General features: G+C 39.7%; 1 protein-coding gene across 12 annotated transcripts in view; it reads right to left on the bottom strand.

Annotated features, from left to right (window-relative positions):
• LOC140478155 (protein unc-13 homolog B-like) overlaps positions 1 to 26,512 on the bottom strand; it is a 566,607-nt gene that overhangs the window by 325,770 nt on the left and 214,325 nt on the right. For all 12 annotated transcript variants that reach the window (XM_072571666.1, XM_072571665.1, XM_072571670.1 and 9 more), the window contains one exon: positions 16,977 to 17,094. In XM_072571666.1, coding sequence (XP_072427767.1) covers positions 16,977 to 17,094 — 118 coding nt within the window. The remainder of the gene's footprint in view (positions 1 to 16,976; positions 17,095 to 26,512) is intronic.

The following is a 26,512-nucleotide window of genomic DNA, read 5'->3' on the forward strand; positions in this document are numbered from 1 at the left end:
GAGTGTCTACATATCTGTTTTCTATTTGGGGGTCGATAATTTAGGATAATTTAGGATGCCTGGCAATGTATCTTCCCTTTTTTCTCAAAAGCTCTCCTTTGGACCCTTTAAAGACTTTTTCAGGGTATCGTCAATCCTTATTGTAGTAATTGACTCCTTAATTATGAATGTGACACCACCTCTTTCACACCGTCCCTCTCCTGCCCGAATATCCTAAATCCCAAAATGTTGAGTTGCCAGTCTTGCCCCTCCCTCAACACTCCAGGTGATTGTACTGAAAATGTCATTATCTCCAGAACTTGCCACACATCCCTAGCCAAACTGTTCATCCACAGCAACAACACTACCACCTACCTGAAAAGGTGCAAAATGCCCAGGTATCTCCAATTACTGCTCCGGTTTACTCCAGATCATCCGTAACAGAAGCAACAACTGCTTTATAACAACCTGCTATTTTGACACTCAATTTGGGTTCTGCCAGGGCCACTAATTTCCTGAATTCATAACAGCCAAATACTGACAAAGAGGTGAGGTGAGAGTGACAGCTATTTCTCAGGGTCTAGGTCCAACTATTTTCAACTACTACATTAATGACCTTCTCTCTATCATAAGATCAGAAGTGGAAGTACTCACTGATACTTGCATAATGATCAGTATCATTCATCACCCGTCAAATGTCCAAATGCAGCAAAATCTGGACAAGATGCAGGTTTGGATTGATAAGTGGCAAACAATAAGCACAGGTGCTAGGCACTGACCATCTCCAGATAGAATCTACCCAGTGGCCCTTGATGTTCAATGGCATTACCATTATTGAATCCCCAACTACCAACATTGTGGGGATTACCATTGACCAGAAATTGAACTAGACTAGCTACTTAAATACTATGGCTACAAGAGCAGGACAGAGGCCAGGAATTGTGCAGCGAGTAACTCATCACTTAACTCCCAAAGTTTATCCACTATCTACAAGACACCAAGTCAGGAGTGTGATGGAATACATTGCATATATCTGGATGAGTACAGCTCCAACTTGAAGCTTCACGCAAAATCATCCAGGACAAAACAGTTTGCCTGACTGGCACCACATCCACAAACATTCACCAGCAATGATATATACCATCCACAACTCTCACTGCAGAACTTCACCAAGGTCCCTTAGAAAGTGCCTGCCAAATACACAACACCTTCCATTTATAAAGGACAATGGCGGCAAATGCATGGGAACACTGCCACTTGCAAGTTCCCCTCCAAGACCCTCACCATACCGACTTGGGAAATATCCTGCTGTTTCTTCAAGGCCACTGGGTCAAAATCCTGGATCTTGCTCTCTTACTGCAGTTTGGATCTACAACATGGATATCTTAAAGAATCAGCAAATAAAGCAAATTTGATCAAAATCTACCAGGAAGTAACCAGGTATGTTAAAGACTAATGCATTTTATGCTGTCTATATGGATTTTTATTCAGGTCTCTGATGGCAGACTGGTCAAGAAAGTAAGAGTGCATAGGATCCAAGGTAAAGTGACACATTGGATCTGCAGGGCTCAGTCATGGGACCTTGCTTTTTATGCTGTATCTTAATGATTTGGACTTAAAGGCAAGGGGTAAGATCAAGAAACTTGTGGCTGAGAGAAAAATTGATCAGGTGTTAAACAGTGAGGATAAACTGTACGGAGGGTTTCTATGGAATTATTAGGCAGATAGAACAATGGCAAATAGAATTTAACTGAAAACGTGTGAGTGATGCTCTTGAAGAGGGTTAGCAAGGCAAGAAATAAATGTACCATAAGTGGCAGTTCCATGAAAAATACAGAAGATCTGAGAGACAATGCCTGCACATCCACACATCCCTCAAGATAGCAGATGTGATGATGCTGTGGTTTCAAGAGGTGAATTTTGTCCTTTTTTGAAGAGAAGTTTTAAGACAGAGGGGGTGACCTGTCTGTTTGAATCCAATAAACAGTTGGTAGCCTTTGGTTTCTTTTTAAGTTAGAATGAGTGCAGTCATGCTTCCCCAGAGTCAGGATTTTTAGTTTTAGTTTCTCAGTAGAAGTTGTTAGGATTTTCAAGCTGGGTTTGGAAGCTATAGTACATCTCTACTTGCTAATCGCTCTTTCTCTCGAAGTTTTCCTCCAGACTAGAGAATTGAATGTGAGATAATCTATTTGACTGAATTTGTCTTTGCCAAGGCCGTGTTTATGGGATGTTACTACATTGGAACAGATAGCGTTTAGTAGTTAAATAATCTATTATTCTGTTAAGTTTTCCAATAGATTTAAGTTATTCCAATTTCTTCTTTCTTTTCTTCTCTTTTAACAATAGTGTATGAATAAAGTGTGTTTTGCTTCAAGACTCATAGTTTGACCAAACGAATTGCACCTAGAATGCAATGTCTGGCACTTGCTTTTAAAAGAAGTTGGGTCTAGGTTATTTTCTTAATATTTTTGAGGGTGTTTGGCCTGATCTATTACACAGGGAAGACAGTGGTTAAACAGGCTTACGTGATATTTGCCTTTTTTTTAAGACGAGCTAGAAAGATTCTGCTAGAATTGTATAAAACGCTGGTTGGGTCATAACTGGTGTACTGTGTGCAGATCTACTCACCAGATTAGGAAGGATGCGATTACACTAGGAAGTTTGCGGAGGAGATTTACCAGGATCCTGCCTGGGCTGAATAAATCTGAGCTTAATCAGTCTGGGGAAGTCTGAACAGGCTTTGGTTGTTTTCCTTGGAAAATCAAAACTTTGAGAGGAGACCTGTGGAGTTGTGTACGATTATGCATGGCATTGCTAAGTTGGTTGTATAGGTACTTTTCCCAATCCTGGAGGGTTCATTAAATAGGGTCATAAGTTTAAAAGGTAAGTAAAATAGTAACTGGGGAGTTAAAGATAATTTTTTGCTGGGTTTAGATTTCAATGGCTGAAAGGGTAGTTGAGTCATAACATTTGAACAGAATTTGGGTGGCTATAGCCTCCAGGGCTATGGGCCAAGAACTGGAAAATGACATTAGTCTATCAGATCTTTGTTGACTGATTCAATCACAATGGGCTGAATGGCCTCCTTCTGCATTGTAAATGTTTATGTATCTATATAATCCCACTGTGGCAGAATTCAATAAAACTTGAATTCAAAAGTTAGTCTAATATTAGACTAACATTAGACTAACTTTGAATTCAAGTTTTATAGACTATATTCAAGACTATAGTCTAATATAGTCAATGTTAACACTGTCATTTTTTGGAAGCAGCCATCATATTCACCAATATCCTCCACAGAAGGAAATGTGTCATCCTTACCAGCCAACGTGAGTCCAAGCCTACATTAATTTGGTTAATCCTTAAATACCCTGAGAAAAGGCCTAAAAAGCCAAGCAGTTGTAACAAACCAGCAGCAAGTCTAAAGAAAGGATCAAATGCAGAAGTACCATCTTGACCTTTGGATTAGAAATAGCAAAGGCAAATGCATCCCTGTTACTCCTGCAATGTCCTCCTTTCCAGTATCTGATCACTTGCTATAAAATTTGAAAAGCTTCCCATAGACTAGTGAAACAATAGCCTGACCATTCCTCAGACATTGACATTGACATCAGAAGAATTGCACTCATCCAGACACATGGAAAGTATTCTCTCCTGACTTCTATATTGTAGATGGTGGAAGGCACTGTGGTGAAGGGAGGTGAGTGATGCAGAATTCCTTGTGTCAAACCTTCTTGCATGCTCATTTAATTATATGACTAGTCTAGTTTATTTTCTGGTCAAGGGTAACCCATAGGATGCTGATTGTGGGAGATTCAGAAGTGGTCATACACTCAGAAGTACATCTCATTGAAAATGTCCCAGACACCGTTACTATCGTTCCTCCCGATGTCATGTTCTAAATGCATGACTGATGCAGCAGAGGTGTTCACACAGCAGTGTATGGTCTGCAAGGAAATGGGCTGGGAATCATCATTGACTCCATATTCTGTGAAATCTTATGGCATCAGGTCAAACATGGCAAGGAGACATCCCCCGATTTATGATTCCCAATTGGCTGATGCATCAATACTCAGAGGGTTGCAATAGCACAGAATATACTCTTGGTGGAGGAGTTGAGTGCCCATTGTAAGAATGGCAGTAACCGGCAAAGCTGGCCAACTCCTAAATAACATAGCTGCTAGAAAGTTCTGTAACAGGAGTCAAAGAAACCCACAAGAGAGAAATATCCACTTGACCGTATCCTCAGCAGGACTGAGGATCTGTTGCACCACATGCCTGTACATTACAGTATCGGTTGGAGAGGCAACTGGATAGTGCTTGCAGAGATTAAATTGACCCTTGATATTCAGTGGTATTAGCATCACTGAATCTCCCACTTAGAGCATCCTGTGGGTTACCATTGACCAGAAACTGAATTAAACTAGCCATATAAATACATGGCTACACAAGGCGGCCAGACTGTGTCTGGTTAATTCTTAAATATCCTTAAATCACTCATCTCCCTTTTCCCCAGTGCTTTCCACCATCTATAATGTAGAAATCAGGAGAGAACACTCCCTATGTGCTTGGATGAGTGCAGCTCTTTTGGATGTGAATCGAAGAGTAATGGTTAGTAAATTTGTAGATGACACCAAAATTAGTAGTGTCGTGCACAGTGAAGACCGGGACATTGATCAGATGGGCCGATAGGCCGAGGAGCAGCAGATACAGTTTGATTTAGAGAAATGTGAGGTGTTGCATTTTGGGCAGGCAAATCAGAGCAGGACTTATTCACTTAATGGTAAGGTCCTATGGAGTGTTGCTGAATAAAGAGACCTCGGGGCGCAGTTGATAGTTCCTTGAAGGTGGAGTCACAGGCAAACAGGGTAACGAAAAAGGCGCTTAGTACACATGCCTTTATTGGTCAGTGCTTTGAGTACAGGAGTTGAGAAGTCATGTTGTGGCTCTAAAGGGAATTGGTTAGGCTACTATTTGAATACTGTGTTCAATTCAGGTCTCCCTATTATAGGAAACATTGATAAACTTGAAAGTGTGCAGAGAAGATGTACAAGGATATTGCTGAGGTTAGACAGTTTGAGCTTTAGAAAGACGCTGAACAGATAAAGGCTATTTTCCCTGCAGTATCGGAAGCAGAGTGGTGACCTATAGCAGTTTACAAAATTAATAGGAGCATGGATAGGGTGAATACAGAAGGATTTTTTTTGCCCCAGGATAGGGGAGCCCAAAAACTCGATGGCATAGGTTTAAGGCGAGAGGGGAATGATTTAAGAGACCGAAGGGACAGCTTTCTCACACAGACTGTGGTGCATGTGTGGAATGAGCTGCCAGAAAAAGTGGTGGAGGCTGGTAGAATTACAACATTTAAAAGGCATTTAGATAGGAACATAAACAGGAAGTGTTTAGATGGATACGGGCCAAAAGTGGGAGTAAATTAATTTAGTATACCTGGTCAGCATGGACAAGTTTGACTGAAGGGTCTGTTTCCGTGCTGTACAATTGTAGGACTTTATGCTCAAGAAATTGGATATCATCCAAGACAAAGCAGCCCACTCGACTAGCACCCCTCCACCACCTCTAATATTTCTGCCCTTCGCCACACAAAGTAGCAGCAGTATGTGCTATCAACACAATGCACTGCAGTAATGCAACATAATTCCTCTGACAGTATCTTTCAAATTCCTAGTCTCTGCCATCTAGAAGATCATAGACAGCAGATGCATAGGAACACCACCATCTGCATGTTCCCTCCAAATCACATTCCATCCTGACTTGGAAATATAAACTGTTCCTGTCCTGACACGGAGTCATAATCTGAGAACTCCCACCCTCACATCACAGCAGGTTTAGTTACACCACATGAACTGTAGCAGTTCAAGAAGGCGGCTTACCACCACCTTACCAAGAGCAATTAAGAATGGGCAATCAATCCTCACCCAGTCATGGATACCTATGTGCCGTGAATGAAAAATATATAAGTCAGCATGAACCATTGACAAATAGTCATCAAAGTGTGGAGACTGTATTTGAGAGTGGGTGAATACAGTTAATGCTATCACTTTAAGGAGTAGCTTTGAAGTGTTTTCTTTGTCCTTCCCTGAAACAAAAACCATTTTAAAGTTGAGAGAAGTGGACCTGACAATGGTGAAGGATTTTTTTTGCCATCTGGACAGTCTCCAATCCACTGAAACAAATTTTGAAGGAGTTTGCCTGATTCTTGAGAACTAGCTTCAAGAGGCCACTAGCATTTGTTTGATGATCTTTGCACTGAATCCAGACAATGCAGTGGAGGCACGGCTGATGGAATTTCTCTCGGCTCTTTACATGTCATTCATGCACAGACCTGCTGTAAGTGGAGTGCAAGTGTGGTGACCAGAACCATTTTGTATAATCAGACTTGCCTAACTTTTGGAGGTCTTCATTGTCAAAAACTTGGTGTTTGTGCAGAAGACTGATCTGGCACAGCTAATCCACTGCTGGACAGCCCAGTCAATGATCATCTTTTGACAGAAGTGGGGTACCAAGTTGACTAGGTGTGGGCTGCTATGAGTTTAGCTTTGACAATTTTTAAGAATACGCCAAGTCTACCGTGAACACATTTAAAGAAGAATGATTTGCAAATCTAGTGCACAGTGGACAATGACACTGCAGCTATCTTCAAACTATAGATCATGTGAGGAGGAACTTGTTACAATTGCTCAAAAAGGCAAAAATCTGTTAATTTTGCTGCCTCACAGTTTGAATTGCAACATCTTCCTTATGGGGCATAGCAGTGCCACAGAAGGAACGAAAATGAAGTAAAATCCCACATTTTGGATCTCATGACTCCATGGGATGTCTTGACCCATGTGCCCCAAAGACATGTATAATCAGCTGTTCAGGAACATGAAGACCCATGATAAAAACTCTCAACACTAAGTAGGAGTCACCCTCAAATAATTGCTGATGACCAATATACAACATTACTAAAAGGATTCAAATTACCCAACAGGCAAATTGTTCCAAATTTGTGTAAAATCGGATCCCTTTTTACAGTGTTATATGATGTGCCTTGGTTCATTGAGCTGTTATTTTAGTTACTGCCAGCAGGGGGTACTCTGGTTAGAATCCTTAATTTCTGAAATTATCAGATGATCAGCTCATTTTGTCTGACAATCTAATTATACCTTTTTCAGACCAGGCTAAATTATAGTGGCAACACAAATTCCTTATTTATTTCAGAAGACTTACATCTCTGGCGAGAACTACCCGGTCTAAAAATAATTCTCTATTCACATGCATGGTACCCAGTTCTCAGTTTGTTCCTGCCAAAATGCAGAATGTAATTAAATCCTCTTTATAATATTAAGCAAATATCCTGCAGCTGTTTCAGAAAACTACGGGTGTGAAGTGTACTGGTGCCACACCTAATTGGAGAAACACACCTCCTCATAATTAGTGTGACTCATACATTGCTTCAACTCCACACAGTAAAATGTTAAAATTGCTAAAACCATGCCAAGTCAAATTTATTTTCTGGCCCTTTTGCCATTGTTCCATTGTGTTCTGAATCACCGCACAGTACATAGTGGTTATGTTATTGGAATAATGATCTTGAAGCAAGAGTTCAAATCCCATAAGAGCTGGGGAAATTAAATTGATTCATTAAGTAAGCACAGAATATTTCAAAAAGGAAATATTAATAATGTTGACCACAGAACAACTAAACTGTTCTAAAATTACATGTAGACTGTCAAATAGAAAATATAATGATTTTATCCAGCCTCGGATGATTGTGCAAACTCCACACAGTCATTTGCCCAGTGTCGGTTTCTGCTGGGGGCTCTGGTTTCCTCCCACAGACCAAAAGACATGTGGGCTAGATGGTTTAGCTGTGGTAAACATGGAGTTACATGGATGGGGTGGGTCCAGGTAAGATGCACTTTGGAGTTCAGTGCAATCTTAACTGGGCCAAATGGACTTTGTCTGCACTGCTAGGATTCTATGATTCATCATGGCTACCACTGACACCAAAAACTGCTAGCCCAAATTGGACAAGATCTCCAAAAAGATCGCACATATCGACACAGACATCAAGTTTCTGCAGAAATACAAGAAAGCAGAGAAGATCCCGAAAGGACTACAGACCACAACCCAAACTTATCTTGCAATGAACACTCTGCCAATGAATTCTGTGCCTGTGCACTTCTCTCCACTTCACATGAAGCAGCAGCACTCCAAAAGCTTGTGATTTCAAAAAACCTCTTGGCTTATAACCTGGTGTCATGTGCTTCTGACATGATTCTTCCAGATAAAAAAAGAAAATAACTGTGTTGCAGACAGTAGAGAGAAGGTTCATTAGATTGATCTCTGAGGTGAGGGGGTTGTCCCAATATGAGAGCCGAAGTAAATTGGGCCCATAAATGAGTTCTGAATGTAGTCTCACTACCATAAATGATGACTGAAGATAACTAAGCAGCTTGACACAGTGGAGGTAGAGAGATTGTTTTCCCTGCCTCTCAAGGGGGCACAGTTTTAAAAGAAGGGGCAATCATTCAAAACTGAGATGAGGAAAGGTTACTTGACTAAACGGTTGAGTCTTTTCACATTTCTCTACCTGAAGGGGTTGTGGATACAAATGACTGAATCAAGCTGATATAGATATATTTTTGGTTTCTCAGGAAATCAAGCGATGAAGGGAACAGATGGATCAGTGACAAATGCAACCAGGATCGTACTAAATAGCAGAGCAGGTTTGATAAGCCATACTGGTCTTCTCCTGCTCCTGTCTCTTACGTACTTATCCTCAACTTCCCATCTGAAGGTGGTGATGAGCTGCCTTCTCAAAAGCAGCGAGCCATAATAATAAATGCTGGCCCCAACCAGCAACACCCATGTTTCATGAATGAATTTTTTAAAACTGGCCATCCTCATAGATGATAGAAGGATGCCGATGATAACATAGGAGAATTGAATTTAAAGGGTACTCTTGTAATTAATCAAAGTTTAGCCACTTTGAATTAATTCCTTCAAATGATAGCACAGGGGCAAAAGGGAATTGCACAAATCTATCAGCACTAAATCTCATTGGATCCAACTTAATTAAATTCAGATTTTAGATAATTTGCCTTGTTTTTTTCTTTATAAAAAAATTCATTCACTGTCATGTGATTTGAGTGAATGCTGAAGACAGATATTAAAAGTAATACATTTATTAAGAGCCAACCTTGCTTCAATACTCAAACTAATCTTTTTTCTTTACAAAGCAATTAGCAGAGTAAAGTAATTAATGTAGAAAAGCATTCATTTACATGATATAAAACAAAATAAAGATGAAGATTAGAATGAAGGTAAAAACTGAAATATAAACATACTTTAAAAATCTACAGGCATTTTTTAAAATCATGGAATGAATAGATTTTACACTCCTGAAATACAAAATTAGTTTTCAGAGCCAGACAGATTGTTCAGAAATAATTACGGCATTATACATTTTAAATATTTTGTTACACTTCGTTGAATAAGGCATAACATTTTGAAGGGATTTTTACAAAGAGAATATACAAAATGTGAAACTCAGCACAATTTAGTGATTTTAACTTGTTTTCTGCCAGTAAGGACTTAACAGTGCAACCTGCAGAGGAATTGGGAATACTGAAATTAGTTTGAACTTTTGAATTTCGCTGTATGGGTGTGAAGTCCAAAGTTTTCTAAGCTTCACAAATCATTGACAGTAAACATTGATAATTTTGTTGTTTTTCAACCAACAAATCTGAAGGAGCATTGTGCTGTGGGACTGGAAAGCTACCAGTATAAAATTTCCATCCAGAAGAAGGCAAACTGAACGGGGCAAAAATAAAAACAAAAGTGGCAAGCAAACCTAGAGGATCATTAAGTCAAAATAAAATGAGAGAATATTTAGTAATGCTTGGATATATGGAAAGGCAACTGATATTTCACCAACGGAATTGTGATTTTTCAGAATTATTCAAATGAATAAGCAGATGCAACATTGAAGTGTATATGGATAATTGGAAGGCATACGAAAAGATCTTCAAGAGTGTTTGGTAGAAATTTGGTTCATAGACAGTTAATAAAGGGACAAACCCTGTTGCTTATTTAGAAGTAATGTACACAACGGTTATTAGTAGGACCACGTTATCTATACATGTAGACAAGTTAGATCGGAAAACAGCACAATTTAGAAAACATAACAAAACAAAGTAGCAACTGTTTTTTTTCAGCACCACACTCTTAAGACAGTGAAACATTTCTGATTATTTTAAGGAAGAAACTGCCTCTTTTGCCATGTTAACCAAGTGTTAAGATGTCTGCAGCATCACCCAACAGTAATCTGCACTGGATCAGCACCATCCTTAGCAATGGTGCTAACCTTTCCTGTTCCCCTACAAGCATCATGATGCACATGAACGTTCTTGCCGATGCCCTTACCAGCATCAACAATTCTGAGAAACATGCGAAACACCAGGCTCTCATCCAGGCATGCCCCAAAGTGACTGTAAGATTCCTGACTGCAATGATGAAATATGGCCACATTGCAGAGTTTGAGATTACTAATGACATAGAGGTGGGAAAATATTTGTCAATTTCACTTGCATACTAAAACAAGGTGTGGTGTCATTAGTCCCAGATGTAGATGTTCAAGTAAAAAGCTCGAAAGGAGTCAAAAAAAGGTTTACTGCATCCAATCAGTAAGAGTGCCTCGTTCGAACAACCTCACCTTGGGTCACTAATCATGAAGAGACCAAACTAAGCCCCAAAGATTTTATTTCTAAGATTCCTTATTTTATCGTATAAAACACTGGAAATAAAGAAAATGGAAACAAGTATTCATACGATGTCTTTAACATTGTCGAAAATATACAAAAGCACAGTTCAGAAGCATACTAAAATAATTTAATCTTGGATATTTAATAAGGAATCTGATAATTTACAGGAATAGTGAAGGAGTCAAGAGAAGTGATGATGAGATGGTGGAATGATCAGTGTGGTCACCATGCATGTGATAAATAAAGATGTGCTTTTGGAGGCAAAATATAGATGGGAAATGGAAGGGGACCAAGAATAAGTCTTATGGTGACATCAGATATAATGGTCCAGGAGTGAGAAAAGTGATATTCGAGCTACAATTGGACTCATAAGAATTAAACGAGGTCAGAACAAATCCATTCAACTGGATGACAATGGAGATATACTGCAGGCGGATGGTGTGCTCAAGTGCCGACATGAAGAGGGATGAGGTTTACTTTCAAAACTGACATACAGAATATAATTTATGTATTTGGGAAGAACAATTTTTGTATAATTGAAGGGGTGGAAAACTGATTTGAGGAATTCAAATATGGAGTTCTGGTAAAGATAGGAATTTGGGAGGCAAAGCCATATTCAAAAGTCAAGAGAGAGGAAAGGAAAGTTGGAAATAATGCAGCAGTTTTCAAGGACAATGTGCCATGGGTTTTTTTTTAAAGAGAGGTGATGTCTACACATTTGAAGAACAGAGAGAATATCTAGATCAGAATAGCTATAACATGGAGAGCAGGTGGGACAGTTGGTTGATCAGCAGGTTAGTGGGAATCGGGTCAAGCTGACATCTCTCTGCTAGTGCAAATTTAGGTAAAAAAACAACTAAAGAAAGGTCAACAGCATACTAGGTTTTAAGAATAGGGACAGCAAATACAAAAGTTAAGTAATGTTCAAATTGTACCAAATATGACACGACACATAGTACTCTAGGTAGCTTTGGACACACCTGTGCAGTGAAGTTAAATATCACACAACACCAGGTTACAGTCCAACAGGTTTAATTGGAAGCACTAGCTTTCGGAGCGCTGATCCTTCATCAGGTGGCTGTGTTGTGCAGCGCTCCAAAAGCTAGTGTTTCCAATTCAACCTGTTGGACTATAACCTGGTGTTGCGTGATTTTTAACTTTGTACACCCCAGTCCAACATCAGCATCTCCATATCTGGGCAGCAAAGGTATTTTAAAGTCTTTGAGAAACTTAAATTTGTGAGAATGATACCAGGAATATCAAACTGTACTTTGGCGAAGATATTTGAGCCAATGAAACTGCTTACATTCAACAAGAATAGCTTAAAAAAACAAGAGTTGTCACAATAAGTAAATATGATTATAGAACAAAAATGAAATGGCAATTTCCTCTAGATGACGAGCCAATGACAAGAATTTACTAATTTAAAACGTCTCTCAAATAATAAGGGCAATGTGAAATTTTTAGCTGCAGTGGGTTTTCATGCAAGGAGAGGGATTGAGGCAAGGACATGACACGTTAAAAGGGAAAACTGGATAATCATTTGATATAGAACAAAGTATTAAGGGCAATGGAGAGATAGCGAGTCTGTGTATTGCTTGAACAAAGGAAAGGCAAAACAACTGGGCAAATGGTTTTCTTCTTGCACTGTACCCAACAATGTTTCCACATCTGCTGTTGCTTGCGTTCTAAACTTTCCAATGCCTAGATGAATCCTACATAAAATGCAGTCTTTAAAATTGAAACAAATATGTTGTTGCAATGCTGTCAGTGACTTAATATTTAACGAAATATTCAATCTGATGATCAACTGAAAGAAGTTACACAAGATTCCACTGATAAAGTAAACTAATTTAACATGCCAATAAATACAACAAGCAAGCACTAACAAATAAACATGATCTTAGGTGAATATATCACAATCACATGTACTTTAAACTAAAATTCTCAATTGAGCTCCTTTTTTTAATGGCTTTCCCTTAGTCTTTGGCTGTTTCAAAGGTTTCTTCACTTCCTGAGACCAAACCAAAGGGCCACAGCTCTCAGGAACTCATTTTGATTTTCCTCAGTTTTGCTCTGGTCGGGACCCTTCCACAAGCTTCCAGAAAACAGCCATTCATCACATTCCTTAAGCACTTCATGACTGCAGACACCTCAGGAATAACTTTGATTTTACTTTGGGCCGACAGCCATGCTGCAGTCCCCAGCTCCATCTGCTTGCACCCACTAATTTGGGAGCTTTCACTTTTAACCCACATGGTGTCTTGAAAGCCATCTTGCAAATAATTTCCCAGAATGCAGAGGCATTGACTTAATGGTATTATCGCTAAACTATTTGTTCAGAAACTCTGCAAATGTTCTGGGGACCCTGATTCAAAGCCTGTCATGGCAGATGGTAAAATTTAAATTCAATAAAGAATATAGTATTAAGAATCAAATAAAGGATCAGTGGTGGGTGGACTACTTTTCATCATTTATATAAATGACTTTGATATGAACATAGGAGGCATAGTCAGTAAGTTTGCAGATGACACTAAAATTGGACCAAGTTAAAAATCACAAACACCAAGTTATAGTCTAACAGTTTTATTTGGAAGCACTAGCTTTCAGAGCTCCACTCCTTCTTCAGTTGGTTGTCGAGTAGGACTATAAAACACAGAATCTTTACCAAAAGATTACAGTGTCATGCAAATAAAATGTTATCTTTAACAAACCTCGATTGTTGTTAAGTCTTTCATCTTTTAGAAGTTATTACAGGTTTCGGTTCATTAATATGTAAATCCCAGAACTTCTTTTAAGTCATACTCTCAAGATAGGTTAAGGTTTTATACAAGAAGTGACATCTCACCTCAGAAAATGTATTAAAGGTGTGTGTCTGTCTGTATCCCAATCTTGACTCAGACTGGTTCTATTTTCAAAGTGGAATTTACAAAATATTATATTTTGACTGTCTGCATTGACTGCCCACTGGTTGTGTATTTTTTGAGCAAAACAGAATGTATCTGTAAACGGACAGGGGGGTAGGCAGAGGCATGGACAAGACTGGTGGAATGTGGGCAGGAGTGTGGTTGGATGGGTTTGGGGGGGGTCGTATGGGGCAGGTTGGGGGTAGACGGGGGCGGAGACTCACACAGTGTGCTGTGAACTAGTCTTCTGAATGGGGAGCAGAATTAGCAAGTGCTCACTGTATCAATCCCATTGAACTGATTAGGGCGGGGGAGGGGGACTTCAGCAATGCCACAGGTCCCTTATACACAAGTTCAGAAACAAACCCTGAGACAGACAGAGGAAGCAAGTCAGGCAGAGTGAGAAAAAAGTTAACTTCAGAAAATTCCGAGCCCCAGAGGAGAGGCATTGAATCAAACCAAATAATCAATCATCCTAACAAAATAGTGCCTGCCCATCTCGTTTGGATAATCGAGGTTCCTCTATACCCGAGAAAGGAGTAGCGCTCTGAAAGCTTGTGCTTCTGAATAAACCTGTTGGATGATAAGCTGGTGTTGTGTGAATTTTGACTTTGTCCACCCCAGTCAACACCAACTCCTCCATATCATTGACCAAAATGGGAGGTACAGTTGACAGCGAAGAAGGTTTCCTCAGAATACAACAGGATCTTGATCAGATGGGCCAATGGATTGAGGAGTGGCAGATGGAGTTTAATTTAGATAAATGTGAGGTGCTGCGGTTTGGAAAAGCAATTCAGAGCAGGACCTATACACTTAAAGGTAAGGTCCTGCAGAGTGTTACTAAACAAAGAGACCTTGGATTGCAGGTTCATAACTCCTTGAAAATAGTGAATAAGGCAGTTGGCATGCTTTCCTTTATCAGTCAGAGCACTGAGTAGAGGAGTTGGGAGGTCATGTTGCAGCTGTACAGGACATTTGTTAAGCCACTTCTGGAATATTGCATGTAATTCTGGTCTCCTTGAAACTTGAAAGGCTTCAGAAAAGAGTTACACAGATATTGCCAGGATTGGAGGGTTTGAACTATGTGGAGAGGCTGAACAGGCTGGGCTATTTTCCCTGGAGTATTGGAGTCTGAGGGGTGACCTTATAGAGGTTTATAAAATCATGTGGGGCATGGATAGGATAAATAGATAAGATCTTTTCCCTGGGGTGGGGGAGTCCAGAACTAGAGGGCATAGGTACGGGGTGAGAGGGGAAAGATAAAAGGGACCCAAGACGCAACGTTTTCATGCAAAGGGTGGTACATGTATGGAATGAGCTGCCAGAGGAAGTTGTGGAGGCTGGTACAATTGCAACATTTAAAAGGCATCTGGATAGGTATACGAATATGAAAGGCTTCGAGGGATATGGGCCAAATGCTGGCAAATGGTACGAGATTTGATTAGGATGTCTGGTGCATGGTCAAGTTGGACCGAAGGGTCTGTTGCCATGCTGTCCATCTCTACGACTGCGATATCATTGTCAATATCAGGGAATAAAATCTGTAGTCATCTTTACCTAGTCTGGTGGACATGTGATTCCAGACTCATGGCAACGTGATTCACTCTTAATTGCTCCCTTATCAATTAGGGATGGGCAATAAAAGCTGGCCTAGCCAGAGGTGCCCAGACCTCATGACTGAATCTTTTAAAAATTCTAAGCAAGGCTCCAATGCAATGGAAATGGAGGTTAATTGAAATGTCTGATAGATTTTAGATTAACCAACTTGCAACTCTAAAATCAACTTTGGAGATTCTGGGATCCACCTGAATAATTGGAAATTCTAATGTAGTCAAAGCCAAGATTTACCCTCTCTAGTTCTCCAGCTAAATTAGGACCACTGACCATTTTATGGCTTTCACTCTCCTAACTCTGATCTCATAAGTACACTCTGAGCTGTAATTTCCCTGATCGGTTTACCAGATCCTCAACCACATTAGTCATAGCGGCAGTAGTGTAATTTCCAAGCTTGATACTCTCCCTTCAGATGAAACAGCCTGCAAACTGATGAGGGGGGGAGTAGGAGCCACACCCACTACCTGCAGAAAGAGCTCAGAGGCAGCTGGGTATGGACAGTCTGGTAAGAGGCCCTTCTCTGTGCTAATTACATAGCTACAGCACTTCCATTTCAATTCATCCATTCTAAACTGTATAGAATTAATGAACTTTGTGCTTTTGTAATGACCACCTGAGATGTAATTTTATTTTGATAAAATAAACAGTTGAATAGTTGGGAAAACTGCAGTTGTTAAAACAGGAACAATGCAATAAGGAAGGAAAATTACAACTCAAGTCAGAAAGATTTTCACATCACATATCTAAAAGGTGCCAGGTGCAACATGTCTCATGCAGATATATTTAATTTGAATGGAAGCAAGTAAAGAATAAAAATAGAGTAAACAATGTGTTCAATGAAATATATCCTTAATCGGGTTGTCAGTCATAAAGCTTGGTAACATACTTCATTTAACTGCTATAAATGTATATAACCCAATATAAAATTAACAAGAGTGTTGTTAAGTCCCAAAAACAAAGACAATGAAGAGTATGTTATTTAGTGGTTTAGAAGATCATATAATCTGTTTATAGAACATAGAACAGTACAGCACAGAACAGGCCCTTCAGCCCACAATGTACCGACCATTGATCCTCATGTATGCACCGTCAAATTTCTGTGACAATATGCATGTGCAGCAGTCTCTTAAATGTCCCCAATGACCTTGCTTCCACAACTGCTGCTGGCAACGCATTCCATGCTCTCACAACTCTCTGTGTAAAGAACCCGCCTCTGACATCCCCTCTATACTTTCCTCCAACCAGCTTAAAACTATGACCCCTCATGTTAGCCATTTCTGCCCTGGGAAATAGTTTCTGGCTATCGGCTCTATCTAGCCTCTCATTATCTTGTACATCTCAATTAGGTCCCCTCTCCTCTTCCTTTTCCCCAATGAAAAGAGTCCGAGCTCAGTCAACCTCTCTTCATAAGATAAGCCCTCCAGTCCAGGCAGCATCCTGGTAAACCTCCTCTGAACCCTCTCCAAAGCATCCACATCTTTCCTATAATAGGGTGACCAGAACTGGACGCAGTATTCCAAGTGCGGTCTAACCAAAGTTTTATAGAGCTGCAACAAGATCTCACGACTCTTAAACTCAATCCCCCTGTTAATGAAAGCCAAAACACCATATGTTTTCCTAACTTAGAAATAACTTTTATTCCTCTTTCCCAAGATATTTCCTAAAAAGAGATAAAAATGAATTTGAAATGACTTTTAAGACCTCTTACCTCATCAGATTGTCGAATGCACTTCAGTGGTATCCATACATTGCCCACCATTGTATCCCAAATTAGTCCTTTGTTCCAGACCTCAACAATCAACCCAAGTTCCAAACGGCTAATCTCGCTGTAAAACAAAATTATTGCACTGTTTAATTACAAAATTATGCCATGTTCTTCGCAAAGAACCATAGACTACTATCAGAATCCAGTTCTATCTTTCAGTGTAGAAAATACTTTTTATCTGCACGAGACAGTTTTATTGCACTTGCAACCAAACTGGAGCAGTTATTGTTTAGTAGTTAAATAATCTATTATTCTGTTGTTTTCCAATAGAATTGTTATTCCAATTTCTTCTTTATTTTGTTGCGTTTTAACTATAGTGTATAAATAGACTGTGCTTTGTAGCAAGACTGGTAGTTTGAAAAATTGAATTGCATCCGGAATGCAAAGCCTGGCATTTGCCTTTAAAATAAGCAAAAGAGGGATGAGGTCCTGCAACAAGAATTTAAGGTGCTTGGTTGTATTAAAAATCTGGACCATAAAAGGTTGTAACCATGATTACTCCGACTGCCATGTCTGAGTAAATATGGCAACAGCTGAATAGAACAGACTAATGTATGACTGAAGAGTTGGAGCAGGAGAGGTGGTTTTAGATTCCTGGATCACTTCGAGGGAAGATGGGAACTACACAAATCCAATGGGCTGCACTTGAACTGGAACAGGACCAAGAGCCTTGCAGGGAGGTTTGTTAGTGCAGTTGGTGGGGTTTAAGCTAGTTTTGCAGATGCTGGAAACTGGAGAAACTCAGTTGAACAAGGGAAAGTAGTTCTGCTGATTGGAGGTCATCATCTCAGCTCTAGGACATCAATGCAGAAGCTCCTCTGGCTAGTATCTTAACCTCAATCATTTTCAAAGTTAAAAATCGCACAACACCAGGTTATAGTCCAACAGGTTTAATTGGAAGCACACGAGCTTTCGGAGCGACGCTCCATCAGGTGATTGTGGAGGACTCGATCGTAACATAGAATTTATAGCAGAAATTTGCAGTGTGATGTATCTGAAATTATACATTGAAGAATTGATTGTCTGTTAAGCCTTTCATCTGTTAGAATACAGTGATAGTTTCAATTCGCTCATGTGTAAATCACAAAAGCCTTTTTTTTAAAGTTACATTCTCAGGTTAGCTGTTAACAATGGTGGTAGCTAGAGAATATGTTGAAGGTGTTAGCCCCCTGTGTTCTCTGTCTATGACCTGATGTTTAGATTACGCTTGGGAACACCTCCCACCTTGTACATGACAGGTACTCATGTGACTCAGCCAACTTTGTCTATCTTATAAGTTGCAGGTGAGAATGCCCAGAGGCATGGTACATTGGGGAAACCGAGCAAAGGCTACGACAACGGATGAATGGGCACCGCACAACAATCAACAGACAGGAGTGTTCCCTCCCAGTTGGAGAACACTTCAGTGGTCCAGGACATTCAGCCTCAGACCTTCGGGTGACCATCCTCCAAGGTGGACTTCGGGACAGGCAGCAGAGGAAAGTGGCCGAGCAGAGGCTGATAGCTAAGTACGGTACCCATAGGGAGGGCCTCAACCAGGACCTTGGGTTCATGTCACATTACAGGTGATCACTATTGCACCACACACACACACACACACACACACACACACACACACGTACACACACACACAGGTACACACAGACACCCACACTCACACATGCATCCCCTCACAGACTTAAGACACTCTGCACTCACTACACACACACACACACACACACACACACACAGACACACAGACACACACACACACAGACAAAGACCCACATGCACACATATATTTTGTATGGTGAATTGTTTTGTACTTGCAGAGTTACATTTGCTCAGAAACTACAAACTCTGAGCTCAAACACTGCATGAATTTATGTAAAACTCTGTTATCTCACTTTTTAGATTGGAATCAATCTAAACATCAGGTCAGAGACAGAGAACACAGAGAGCTAACACCTTCAACATATTGTCTAGCTATCACCATTGTTAACAGCTAACCCGAGAATGCAACTTTAAAGAAAAAGGGTTTTGTGATTTACACATAAAAGAAGTGAAACTATCACTGTATTCTAACAGATGAAAGGCTTAACAGAAAATCAATTCTTCAATGTATAATTTCAGTTACATCACACTGCAAATTTTTGCTATAAATTCTGTGTTACGATCGAGCCCTCCACAAGCACCTGATGGAGCGTCGCTCCGAAAGCTAGTGTGCTTCCAATTAAACCTGTTGGACTATAACCTGGTGATTTTTAACTTTGTACACCCCAGTCCAACACCGGCATCTCCAAATCAATCATTTTCAGTTGTAATATGAGACAATATAATTACCAACTCTTAACATTCCATCACTGGATCTCCCGCTAACATCCTAGAAGCCACCAAAAGACAATAGACAATAGGTGCAGGAGTAGGCCATTCTGCCCTTCGAGCCTGCACCACCATTCAAAATGATCATGGCGGACCATCCTTAATCAGTATCCTGCTCCTGCCTCATCTCCATAACCCTTGATTCCACTATCCTTGAGAGCTCTATCCAATTCTTTCTTAAATGAATCCAGAGACTGGGCCTCCACTGCCCTCTGGGGCTGAGTATTACACACAGCCACCATTCTCTGGGTGAAGAAGTTTCTCCTCATCTCTGTCCTAAATGGTCTACCCCGTATTTTTAAGCTGTGTCCTCTGGTTCAGCACTCACCCATCAGCGGAAACATGTTTCCTGCCTCCAGAGTGTCCAATCCTTTAATAATCTTATATGTCTCAATCAGATCCCCTTTCAGTCTTCTAAACCCAAGGGTATACAAGCCCAGAACCACTAATCAAAGACACCTCTGACATCAAAGGGCTCTGGCAAAATGTGAATCAATGGGAATGAAGTGAAAACTCTCTTCTGGTTGCAGCCATACCAGGCACATTGGAAGATGCTCTCGGTTGTTGGAGACCAGTCATCTCAGGTTCAGGACATCTCTGCAGAAGTTCCTCATTGTGTTGTCTTAGAACCAATCATCTTCAGCTATTCTATCAATTACCTCCCCTCCATCATAAGGTCAGAAATTGAATTTTCACCAATGATTTGCACAATGTTCAGCATCATTCAGGATTTCTAGGATACTGAAGCAGACTATACTCAAATGCAACAACATCTGGTCAATATCCATACTTGAGCTGAAAAGTGGTTGGCAACGGCCATCTGCAATAAGAGGCAGATAATCTATACAATGCCCTTTGATATTCTACGGCATTGCCATCACTGAATCTCGCACCATCAACATCCTGAGAGTTACCAGTGACCGGAAACTCAACTGAACTATTGGCTTTTAAGATGGTCAACATACTCAATTCAAACTTGATTGGAAGTTGATTTTTTTTTAAATTGGAGTATAATTTAAACTGATTGGCCAAATTTGAATTTGTATTTGTCTCCAGGCAACAAAATACTTGAATTGTTCTACCCAGTGTTGCATACATTGTTGCTTTATTAATAACACTTGGTGCTGTTTCAGTAATTCTGCTGTTTTCTAACTGTCATACAAGTACACCAACATTTCATAACACCATATATAAGTTAACTATGAAGGAATTATTTATTTTGGTTTTCTTTGGACAAGCAATGAACAGGATAGAAAATACCTAAAAATACTGTTCCACCTGAATCAAAATAAGATGATCAAAAACGATGCTAACTCAAGTGAGGATTACATTGTACTGCTTTTCAAATGTGTTCAAAGTGTAGCTTACTGTACATCAGATGACACAATAATCAACACAAAGCCACACCAAAACTATCAAAAAACTAAGTGATGCATTGACAAGTCCAGTGCTCTAACAGCAAACAAACTTATTTAACAAGAGTGCAATAGAAAATTATTTGACCAAGTATAAATATTCAATCAAAATATAGAAAGCACAGAAAACACTTTTTTAATAGTCACAGGTTGGGCCAAAAATATAAATTACACAAAACAATTAAAATAATGCTGCACAGAAAATTATAATTTATTTGATATCAATACATTATTAATAATATTAACCAATTGTTTTTTAAAAAGTTAAGCCATGCAGGAACAGGAATAGACCACTTGGCCCTTCAAATCTGTTCTGCCATTTAATGATATCATGGCTCATTTGTATATTATTTCAATCAACCTACATTTTCCTAATATTCTTTTAGATATTTGACTCAAAAATTTAACATTATCAGGCACAAAACAATTACTTGATCTCGATCATCTGCTCTTTGTGAGATCATATTGTACATTTCTTTCAGCCTTTGCAGGAAGATTTTTGCTCAGTTCTTTCCTTAAACTTGAATTCTGAGCCAGATCGCATGATTCTTCACTCTATGAAATACCTTCTCTCTCCAACCTATCAATTTCTTTCAAAATCACACAACACTCAACTGAATCATGCTATAACTTGCTTCATTCTAGGAAGCACAAAGCAACTCCATGTTATCTCTCATCTACTAACCACTGGAGCTCTTGTCATTTTCTGGCCAATCTACACTCCAATCCTTCCAAGAAAGGAGAGTTAATTCAGTTAGCTGGATGGATAGTTTGCAGTACAGTGGGGTGCCAATAGTGCTGGTTTCAATTCCCACACCAGCTAAGGTTATCATGAAGGACAGTCCTTCTCAAACTCACCCTCAGGTGAGACCACTGTAGTCATCTCTTTTTAATGAGAAAGCAGCCCTGTGATTCAGTAGGACTATAGCAACTTTACTTTTTACCTTCCAAGATCAGTATACGTTTTAGGTGTTGTGCCCAGAACTATACATAGTAGTCCAGATTTGGTCTAACTACAGCTTTGAACAGCTCGAGTAAAAATTCCACTCCTTCATATTCTAGCCCAATAGTTTTAAACACCAACATTACATTGTGATTTTATTTTAGAGCTAATCCCTACATTTTAATGATCTATATAAATAGGCTTACAAATCTCTTGGGATAGCCATTATTCTTAGCTTTACACGATTCAAATAATATTCACATTTACCCCTTTTTGTCCAAACTCTGATTCCGAACCAGACCGTACCATTGCGTTCTTCATTGATTTCCAATGTTCTACTGTCCGGACCACAACATACCAGAGCAGGAGTATGCCATTCAGCCCTGTCAGTAAGCTCCATTCAATGAGGTCATGGCTGATCTAATAATCTTCAACACCACTTTCCAGCCTTTTCCCTGTGTGCTTGATTCGCTTATTGATTAAAAATTTGTCTATCTCAGCCCTGAGTATACTTAGTGACTCAGACTCAAACAGCCCTGTGCGGTAAACAATTCCACAATTTACTACTCTCTGGGAGGGAAAAACTCCTCCTCATCTCTGTCTTTAATGGGTGATGCCTTATTCTAAGATTATGCCCTCTTGTCTTAGACTTTCTGCAACCACCTTGTGAAGCCTTGTAAGAATCGTATCTGTTTTAACAAATTCACATTTTATTCTTTTACGCTCCAATGAGTACAGGTCCCAATCTACTCAACTTCTCAGATAGTCCAGCCATACCTGGAGTAAGGCCAGTGAACTTGCTCTGGACCACTTCCTATCCCAGTATATTTCCTCAGCTAAGGGGCCCAAAACTGGTCACAGCATTGCAGCTGCAATCTGACCAGTGTCCCGTATAGTTTTAGCAAAACATCCTATGTTTATTCTCCATTCTCTTTGAAGTAAAGGCCAACATTACATTTACCTTCTCTGTTACCTGCTGAAGTTGTGTGCTATGTTTTGTGATTTACACACAGGAATTCTTAAACCCCCTGTGCTGCACCTTTCTGTGGCTTTCCTCAATTTAAATAACATTCAGCTACTCTACTCTTCCTATAAAAGTGCAAAATGTCACATTTTCCCACATTATGTTTGGGCAGTGGCACAGTGGCTCAGTGGTTAGCACAGCTGCCTCACACTGCCAGAGACCCAAATATGACTTCTATGTGGAGTTTGCACATTCTATCCAACTTTGCATGAGTTTCTTCTGGGTCCTCTGGTTTTCTCCCACTGTCCAACAATTTACAGGTTGGAGAATTGGCCAGGCTAATTTGCTTATAGTGTCCAGAGATGAGAAGAATGGTGGATTAGTCATGGGAAAATGTAGGACTAGAGGAATAAGGTAGGCGGTTTAGTATGGGCGGAATGTTTTTCTGAGGGTCAGTGCTGACTCAATAGGCCAAATGGCCTGCTTTCACACTGTAGGAATGCTATGATTCTATGACTCCATCAGCCAAGCTTTTACCCACTCACTTAACCTGTCTAAATCCTTCTACAGACACTTAATATCATCCTTATCACTTGCCTTCCCAGCTATTTTTGTGCTTTTTGCAAACTTGGTGACAGAACATTCACTTCTATCATCCAAGTTATTAACATATATAGATATAGCATATTGTAAATAATTGTGACCCCAGCACTAACCTGATGACATCCACAACTTACAGGGAACTAGTCTGAAAATGCCCACTATATCCAAACCTGGTCTTCTGTTAGTCAGCCAATCCTTCATCCATGCTGATATATGACCTGAAACACCATGAGTTCTTATTAAGCAGCTTAATATATGGTGCCTGAACAAACATCTTATGGAAATCGAGAGATATTACATCCTCTGTATCTATGCTGCTTGTTACCTCCTCAAAGAATTATAATATATTTGTCCCTTATACTTTCCTTTCATGAAGCCATGCTGACTTTACTTAATCATACAATGTATTTCTAAATGTACAGCTATTGCTTCCTTTATAAAATACTAAATTTATGGAATATTAAAATAAAATATTAAACAAAATATTAACCTTTTCTGAAAAACAGATGTTAAGCTAAACAGCCGATAGTTTCAATTTAATCTCATCACTTGTTGACCTACATTAGTTCCAGGTCATAAAGCACCTTGACATTTAAAATTTTCTTCCGGAACTTTCAAAATTCTAATGGTCTCAACTTCTCTGTATCTCTAATCTCCTCCTGTGCCACTCTGTCGCTGCATACCATTTTATTAACATTATATTAATATCTTTAATCAAAAAGGCAGCTCTCCCTTCTTTTCCAGTTTCCTTATTCTTTCCAAGGAGTTCATTATCTGGAATATTTAATTTTTAAAAACAAAAATAAATGATAGTAAAGTATGTAGACATCACATACTGTGCATCACAATATCCTCTAACTGCATTGCAGCTAGTATTGATTTATTATCCTATTTGTGTTAAAACTCCCATTTGGACATAAGACTCTAAAGTCTTTCTGCTGTGCTGCAATCTTTCTCACTGCAATTACTTGAATTATTTGGCTAATCCAGAGTTAATGTAGTCCAGAACTTTAGATCACATGGATCAGCTGACTGGATTTGCTACTCTGCTAGTGGAATTGCCGATGACTTTGACAAAACCAGAATTTCAAGTTATCTGAAACTGATGAATCATAATTTCACTACAAATTATTTTTTGCGAGCTTAACTCTGCTTTGTGATCTTGCCGGAGATGAACTTGGTCTGGACCAATGTACGCTCCTCCTAATTATGGTGACCGCCGATATAATTATTGCTCCCTTCCACGACCAATTCTACATTCCTCCTGACTCTTACTCCCCCTTTGAATTGTACCCTTACTTTTAAAATTGCCTTTCTTTTGCTGCACTACGTTTTACCTGCCACATATTGCCCCATTAGGCTCCATCTTCCATTCACTGCCCTGCTATCTTACTTTCACCTCACTCCATGTAAACCATCAATCATGGTCACACCACTAGCCTTGATAACTCATACAGGCTCATTTGTACCAAAAACAGATGATATATTTACCAATCCTGTGTGATTCTCCGCCCATACCGCTCTTTCTCATTAAATCCTTTAATTGTTGAATTAATTTTTGAAGATGTCTCATTTAAACTTGCATCATGTGCAGGCTGCACCTTTGCCTGTAGATTGACTAGTCACACAAATCAAAATTGACCATTTTGCCATTGTCAACAGCAGAGGTGCAGCTTGGTCGATGTTCTCCACTCATTGTTGATGTTCGATTTCCAATGGAAGCATCAATTAGGTTTTGGCTGGGAACCTTCTGGTACAATTTTCAGCGGTGCTCAGGAGTGCTGGAATGGGTGAGGAAACCTAGCATTTAAACTACCGGAAGCAAATATCTACAGGGAAGGAAAGTCTTAAAGAAAATATGTCTGTGCACTTAAACGGAATAAAATCCAACGGCATGAGTGAAATAACTCAAGACAGGCCAGTATCCTGTGACGAAACCACCCTTTATTTACAGGTGGAAAGTCCTTGACACTGATCCAGCTCCCAGAGTGAACACAACCTCTGAGACTTCTGTTTATATCTGTCAGCCAGGACTTCCTGTTTAGATCAAATTAACAGCCCCAATCAAGAAACACATTCCATGTGATACACCTGGCTGACTTCCTTAAAATCACTACAGTGTGGTGGGAGCAATTGCCTTTTAACATCAAAGCAACACTTGACCGATATGGCATGAAGCAGTCTGAGAAAAAATGAAGTCTACTGGAATCAGGAAATACTCCTCAATGGTGAAGTCATATATCACACAAAGGAAGATGGTTAAGACTAAAAACAAAAATTGTTGGAGAAACTTAGCAGGTGTGGCAGAATTAAAGTTCCAATTCTTCAGATGGATAAAGATGGTTGAGATTGTTGGAAACTAGTCATCTAACAAGGACATCATTGCCAGAAGTGTCTATGCCCACTCAAGGTAGCTCACGAGGCCCAACTAACTTTATCAGTTTTCAAAACATCAGCAGTGGCATGTCCATAAGACTATAAGATCTTGGAGCAGAATTAGGTCATTTCACCCACTGATCCACTCCCCCATTCAATCATGGCTAATACGCTTTTCAAACCATTCTCCTGATTTCTCCCTATAACACTTGAACTCCTTGGAAATCAAGTCCTTATTTATTTTTGTCTTAAATATACTCAATAACTTGGTTTCCAGAAACTTCTGCAGCAAAGAGTTCCCCAGGTTAAACACCCTCTGCCCGAGTTCTAAATGGTCATCCCTTCACCCGAAGTTCTACCCTTGGTCCTCGTCTCTCAAAATACTGCAAACATCTTCTCCACATCCACTCCATCTGCAAGCTAAATCAGATTCCCACCCCATCCTTCTAAACTCCATTCAGTATAGACCCAGAGACCTCAGCCACTCCCCAAATAACAAGCCCTTCGCTCCAGAATCGCTCGTCAGTGAGATACAGAGCCCAAAACTAATCACAATATTCCAAATATGTTCTGGTCAGAGACTTATACAGCCTCAGCAGTACAGACAGTTCTTCTATAACGCAAAGGTTGTGTTCTTGTGCAACCCTGTATTATAGAAAGATAGTGTTTTAGAAGTATTGGTGCTGTAAGCCTGTTCTAGCTAATATACGTTGGGATATCTGTTCAGCTTGGTCAAGTTGAACCGAAGGGTCCATTTCTATGTTGACCATCTCTATGATACTTAATTATGTCAAGTTGTTTTCATACCTATGGATGC

The sequence above is a fragment of the Chiloscyllium punctatum genome, chromosome 1, assembly GCF_047496795.1.
Source record: "Chiloscyllium punctatum isolate Juve2018m chromosome 1, sChiPun1.3, whole genome shotgun sequence".
NCBI classification, from domain to species: domain Eukaryota; kingdom Metazoa; phylum Chordata; class Chondrichthyes; order Orectolobiformes; family Hemiscylliidae; genus Chiloscyllium; species Chiloscyllium punctatum.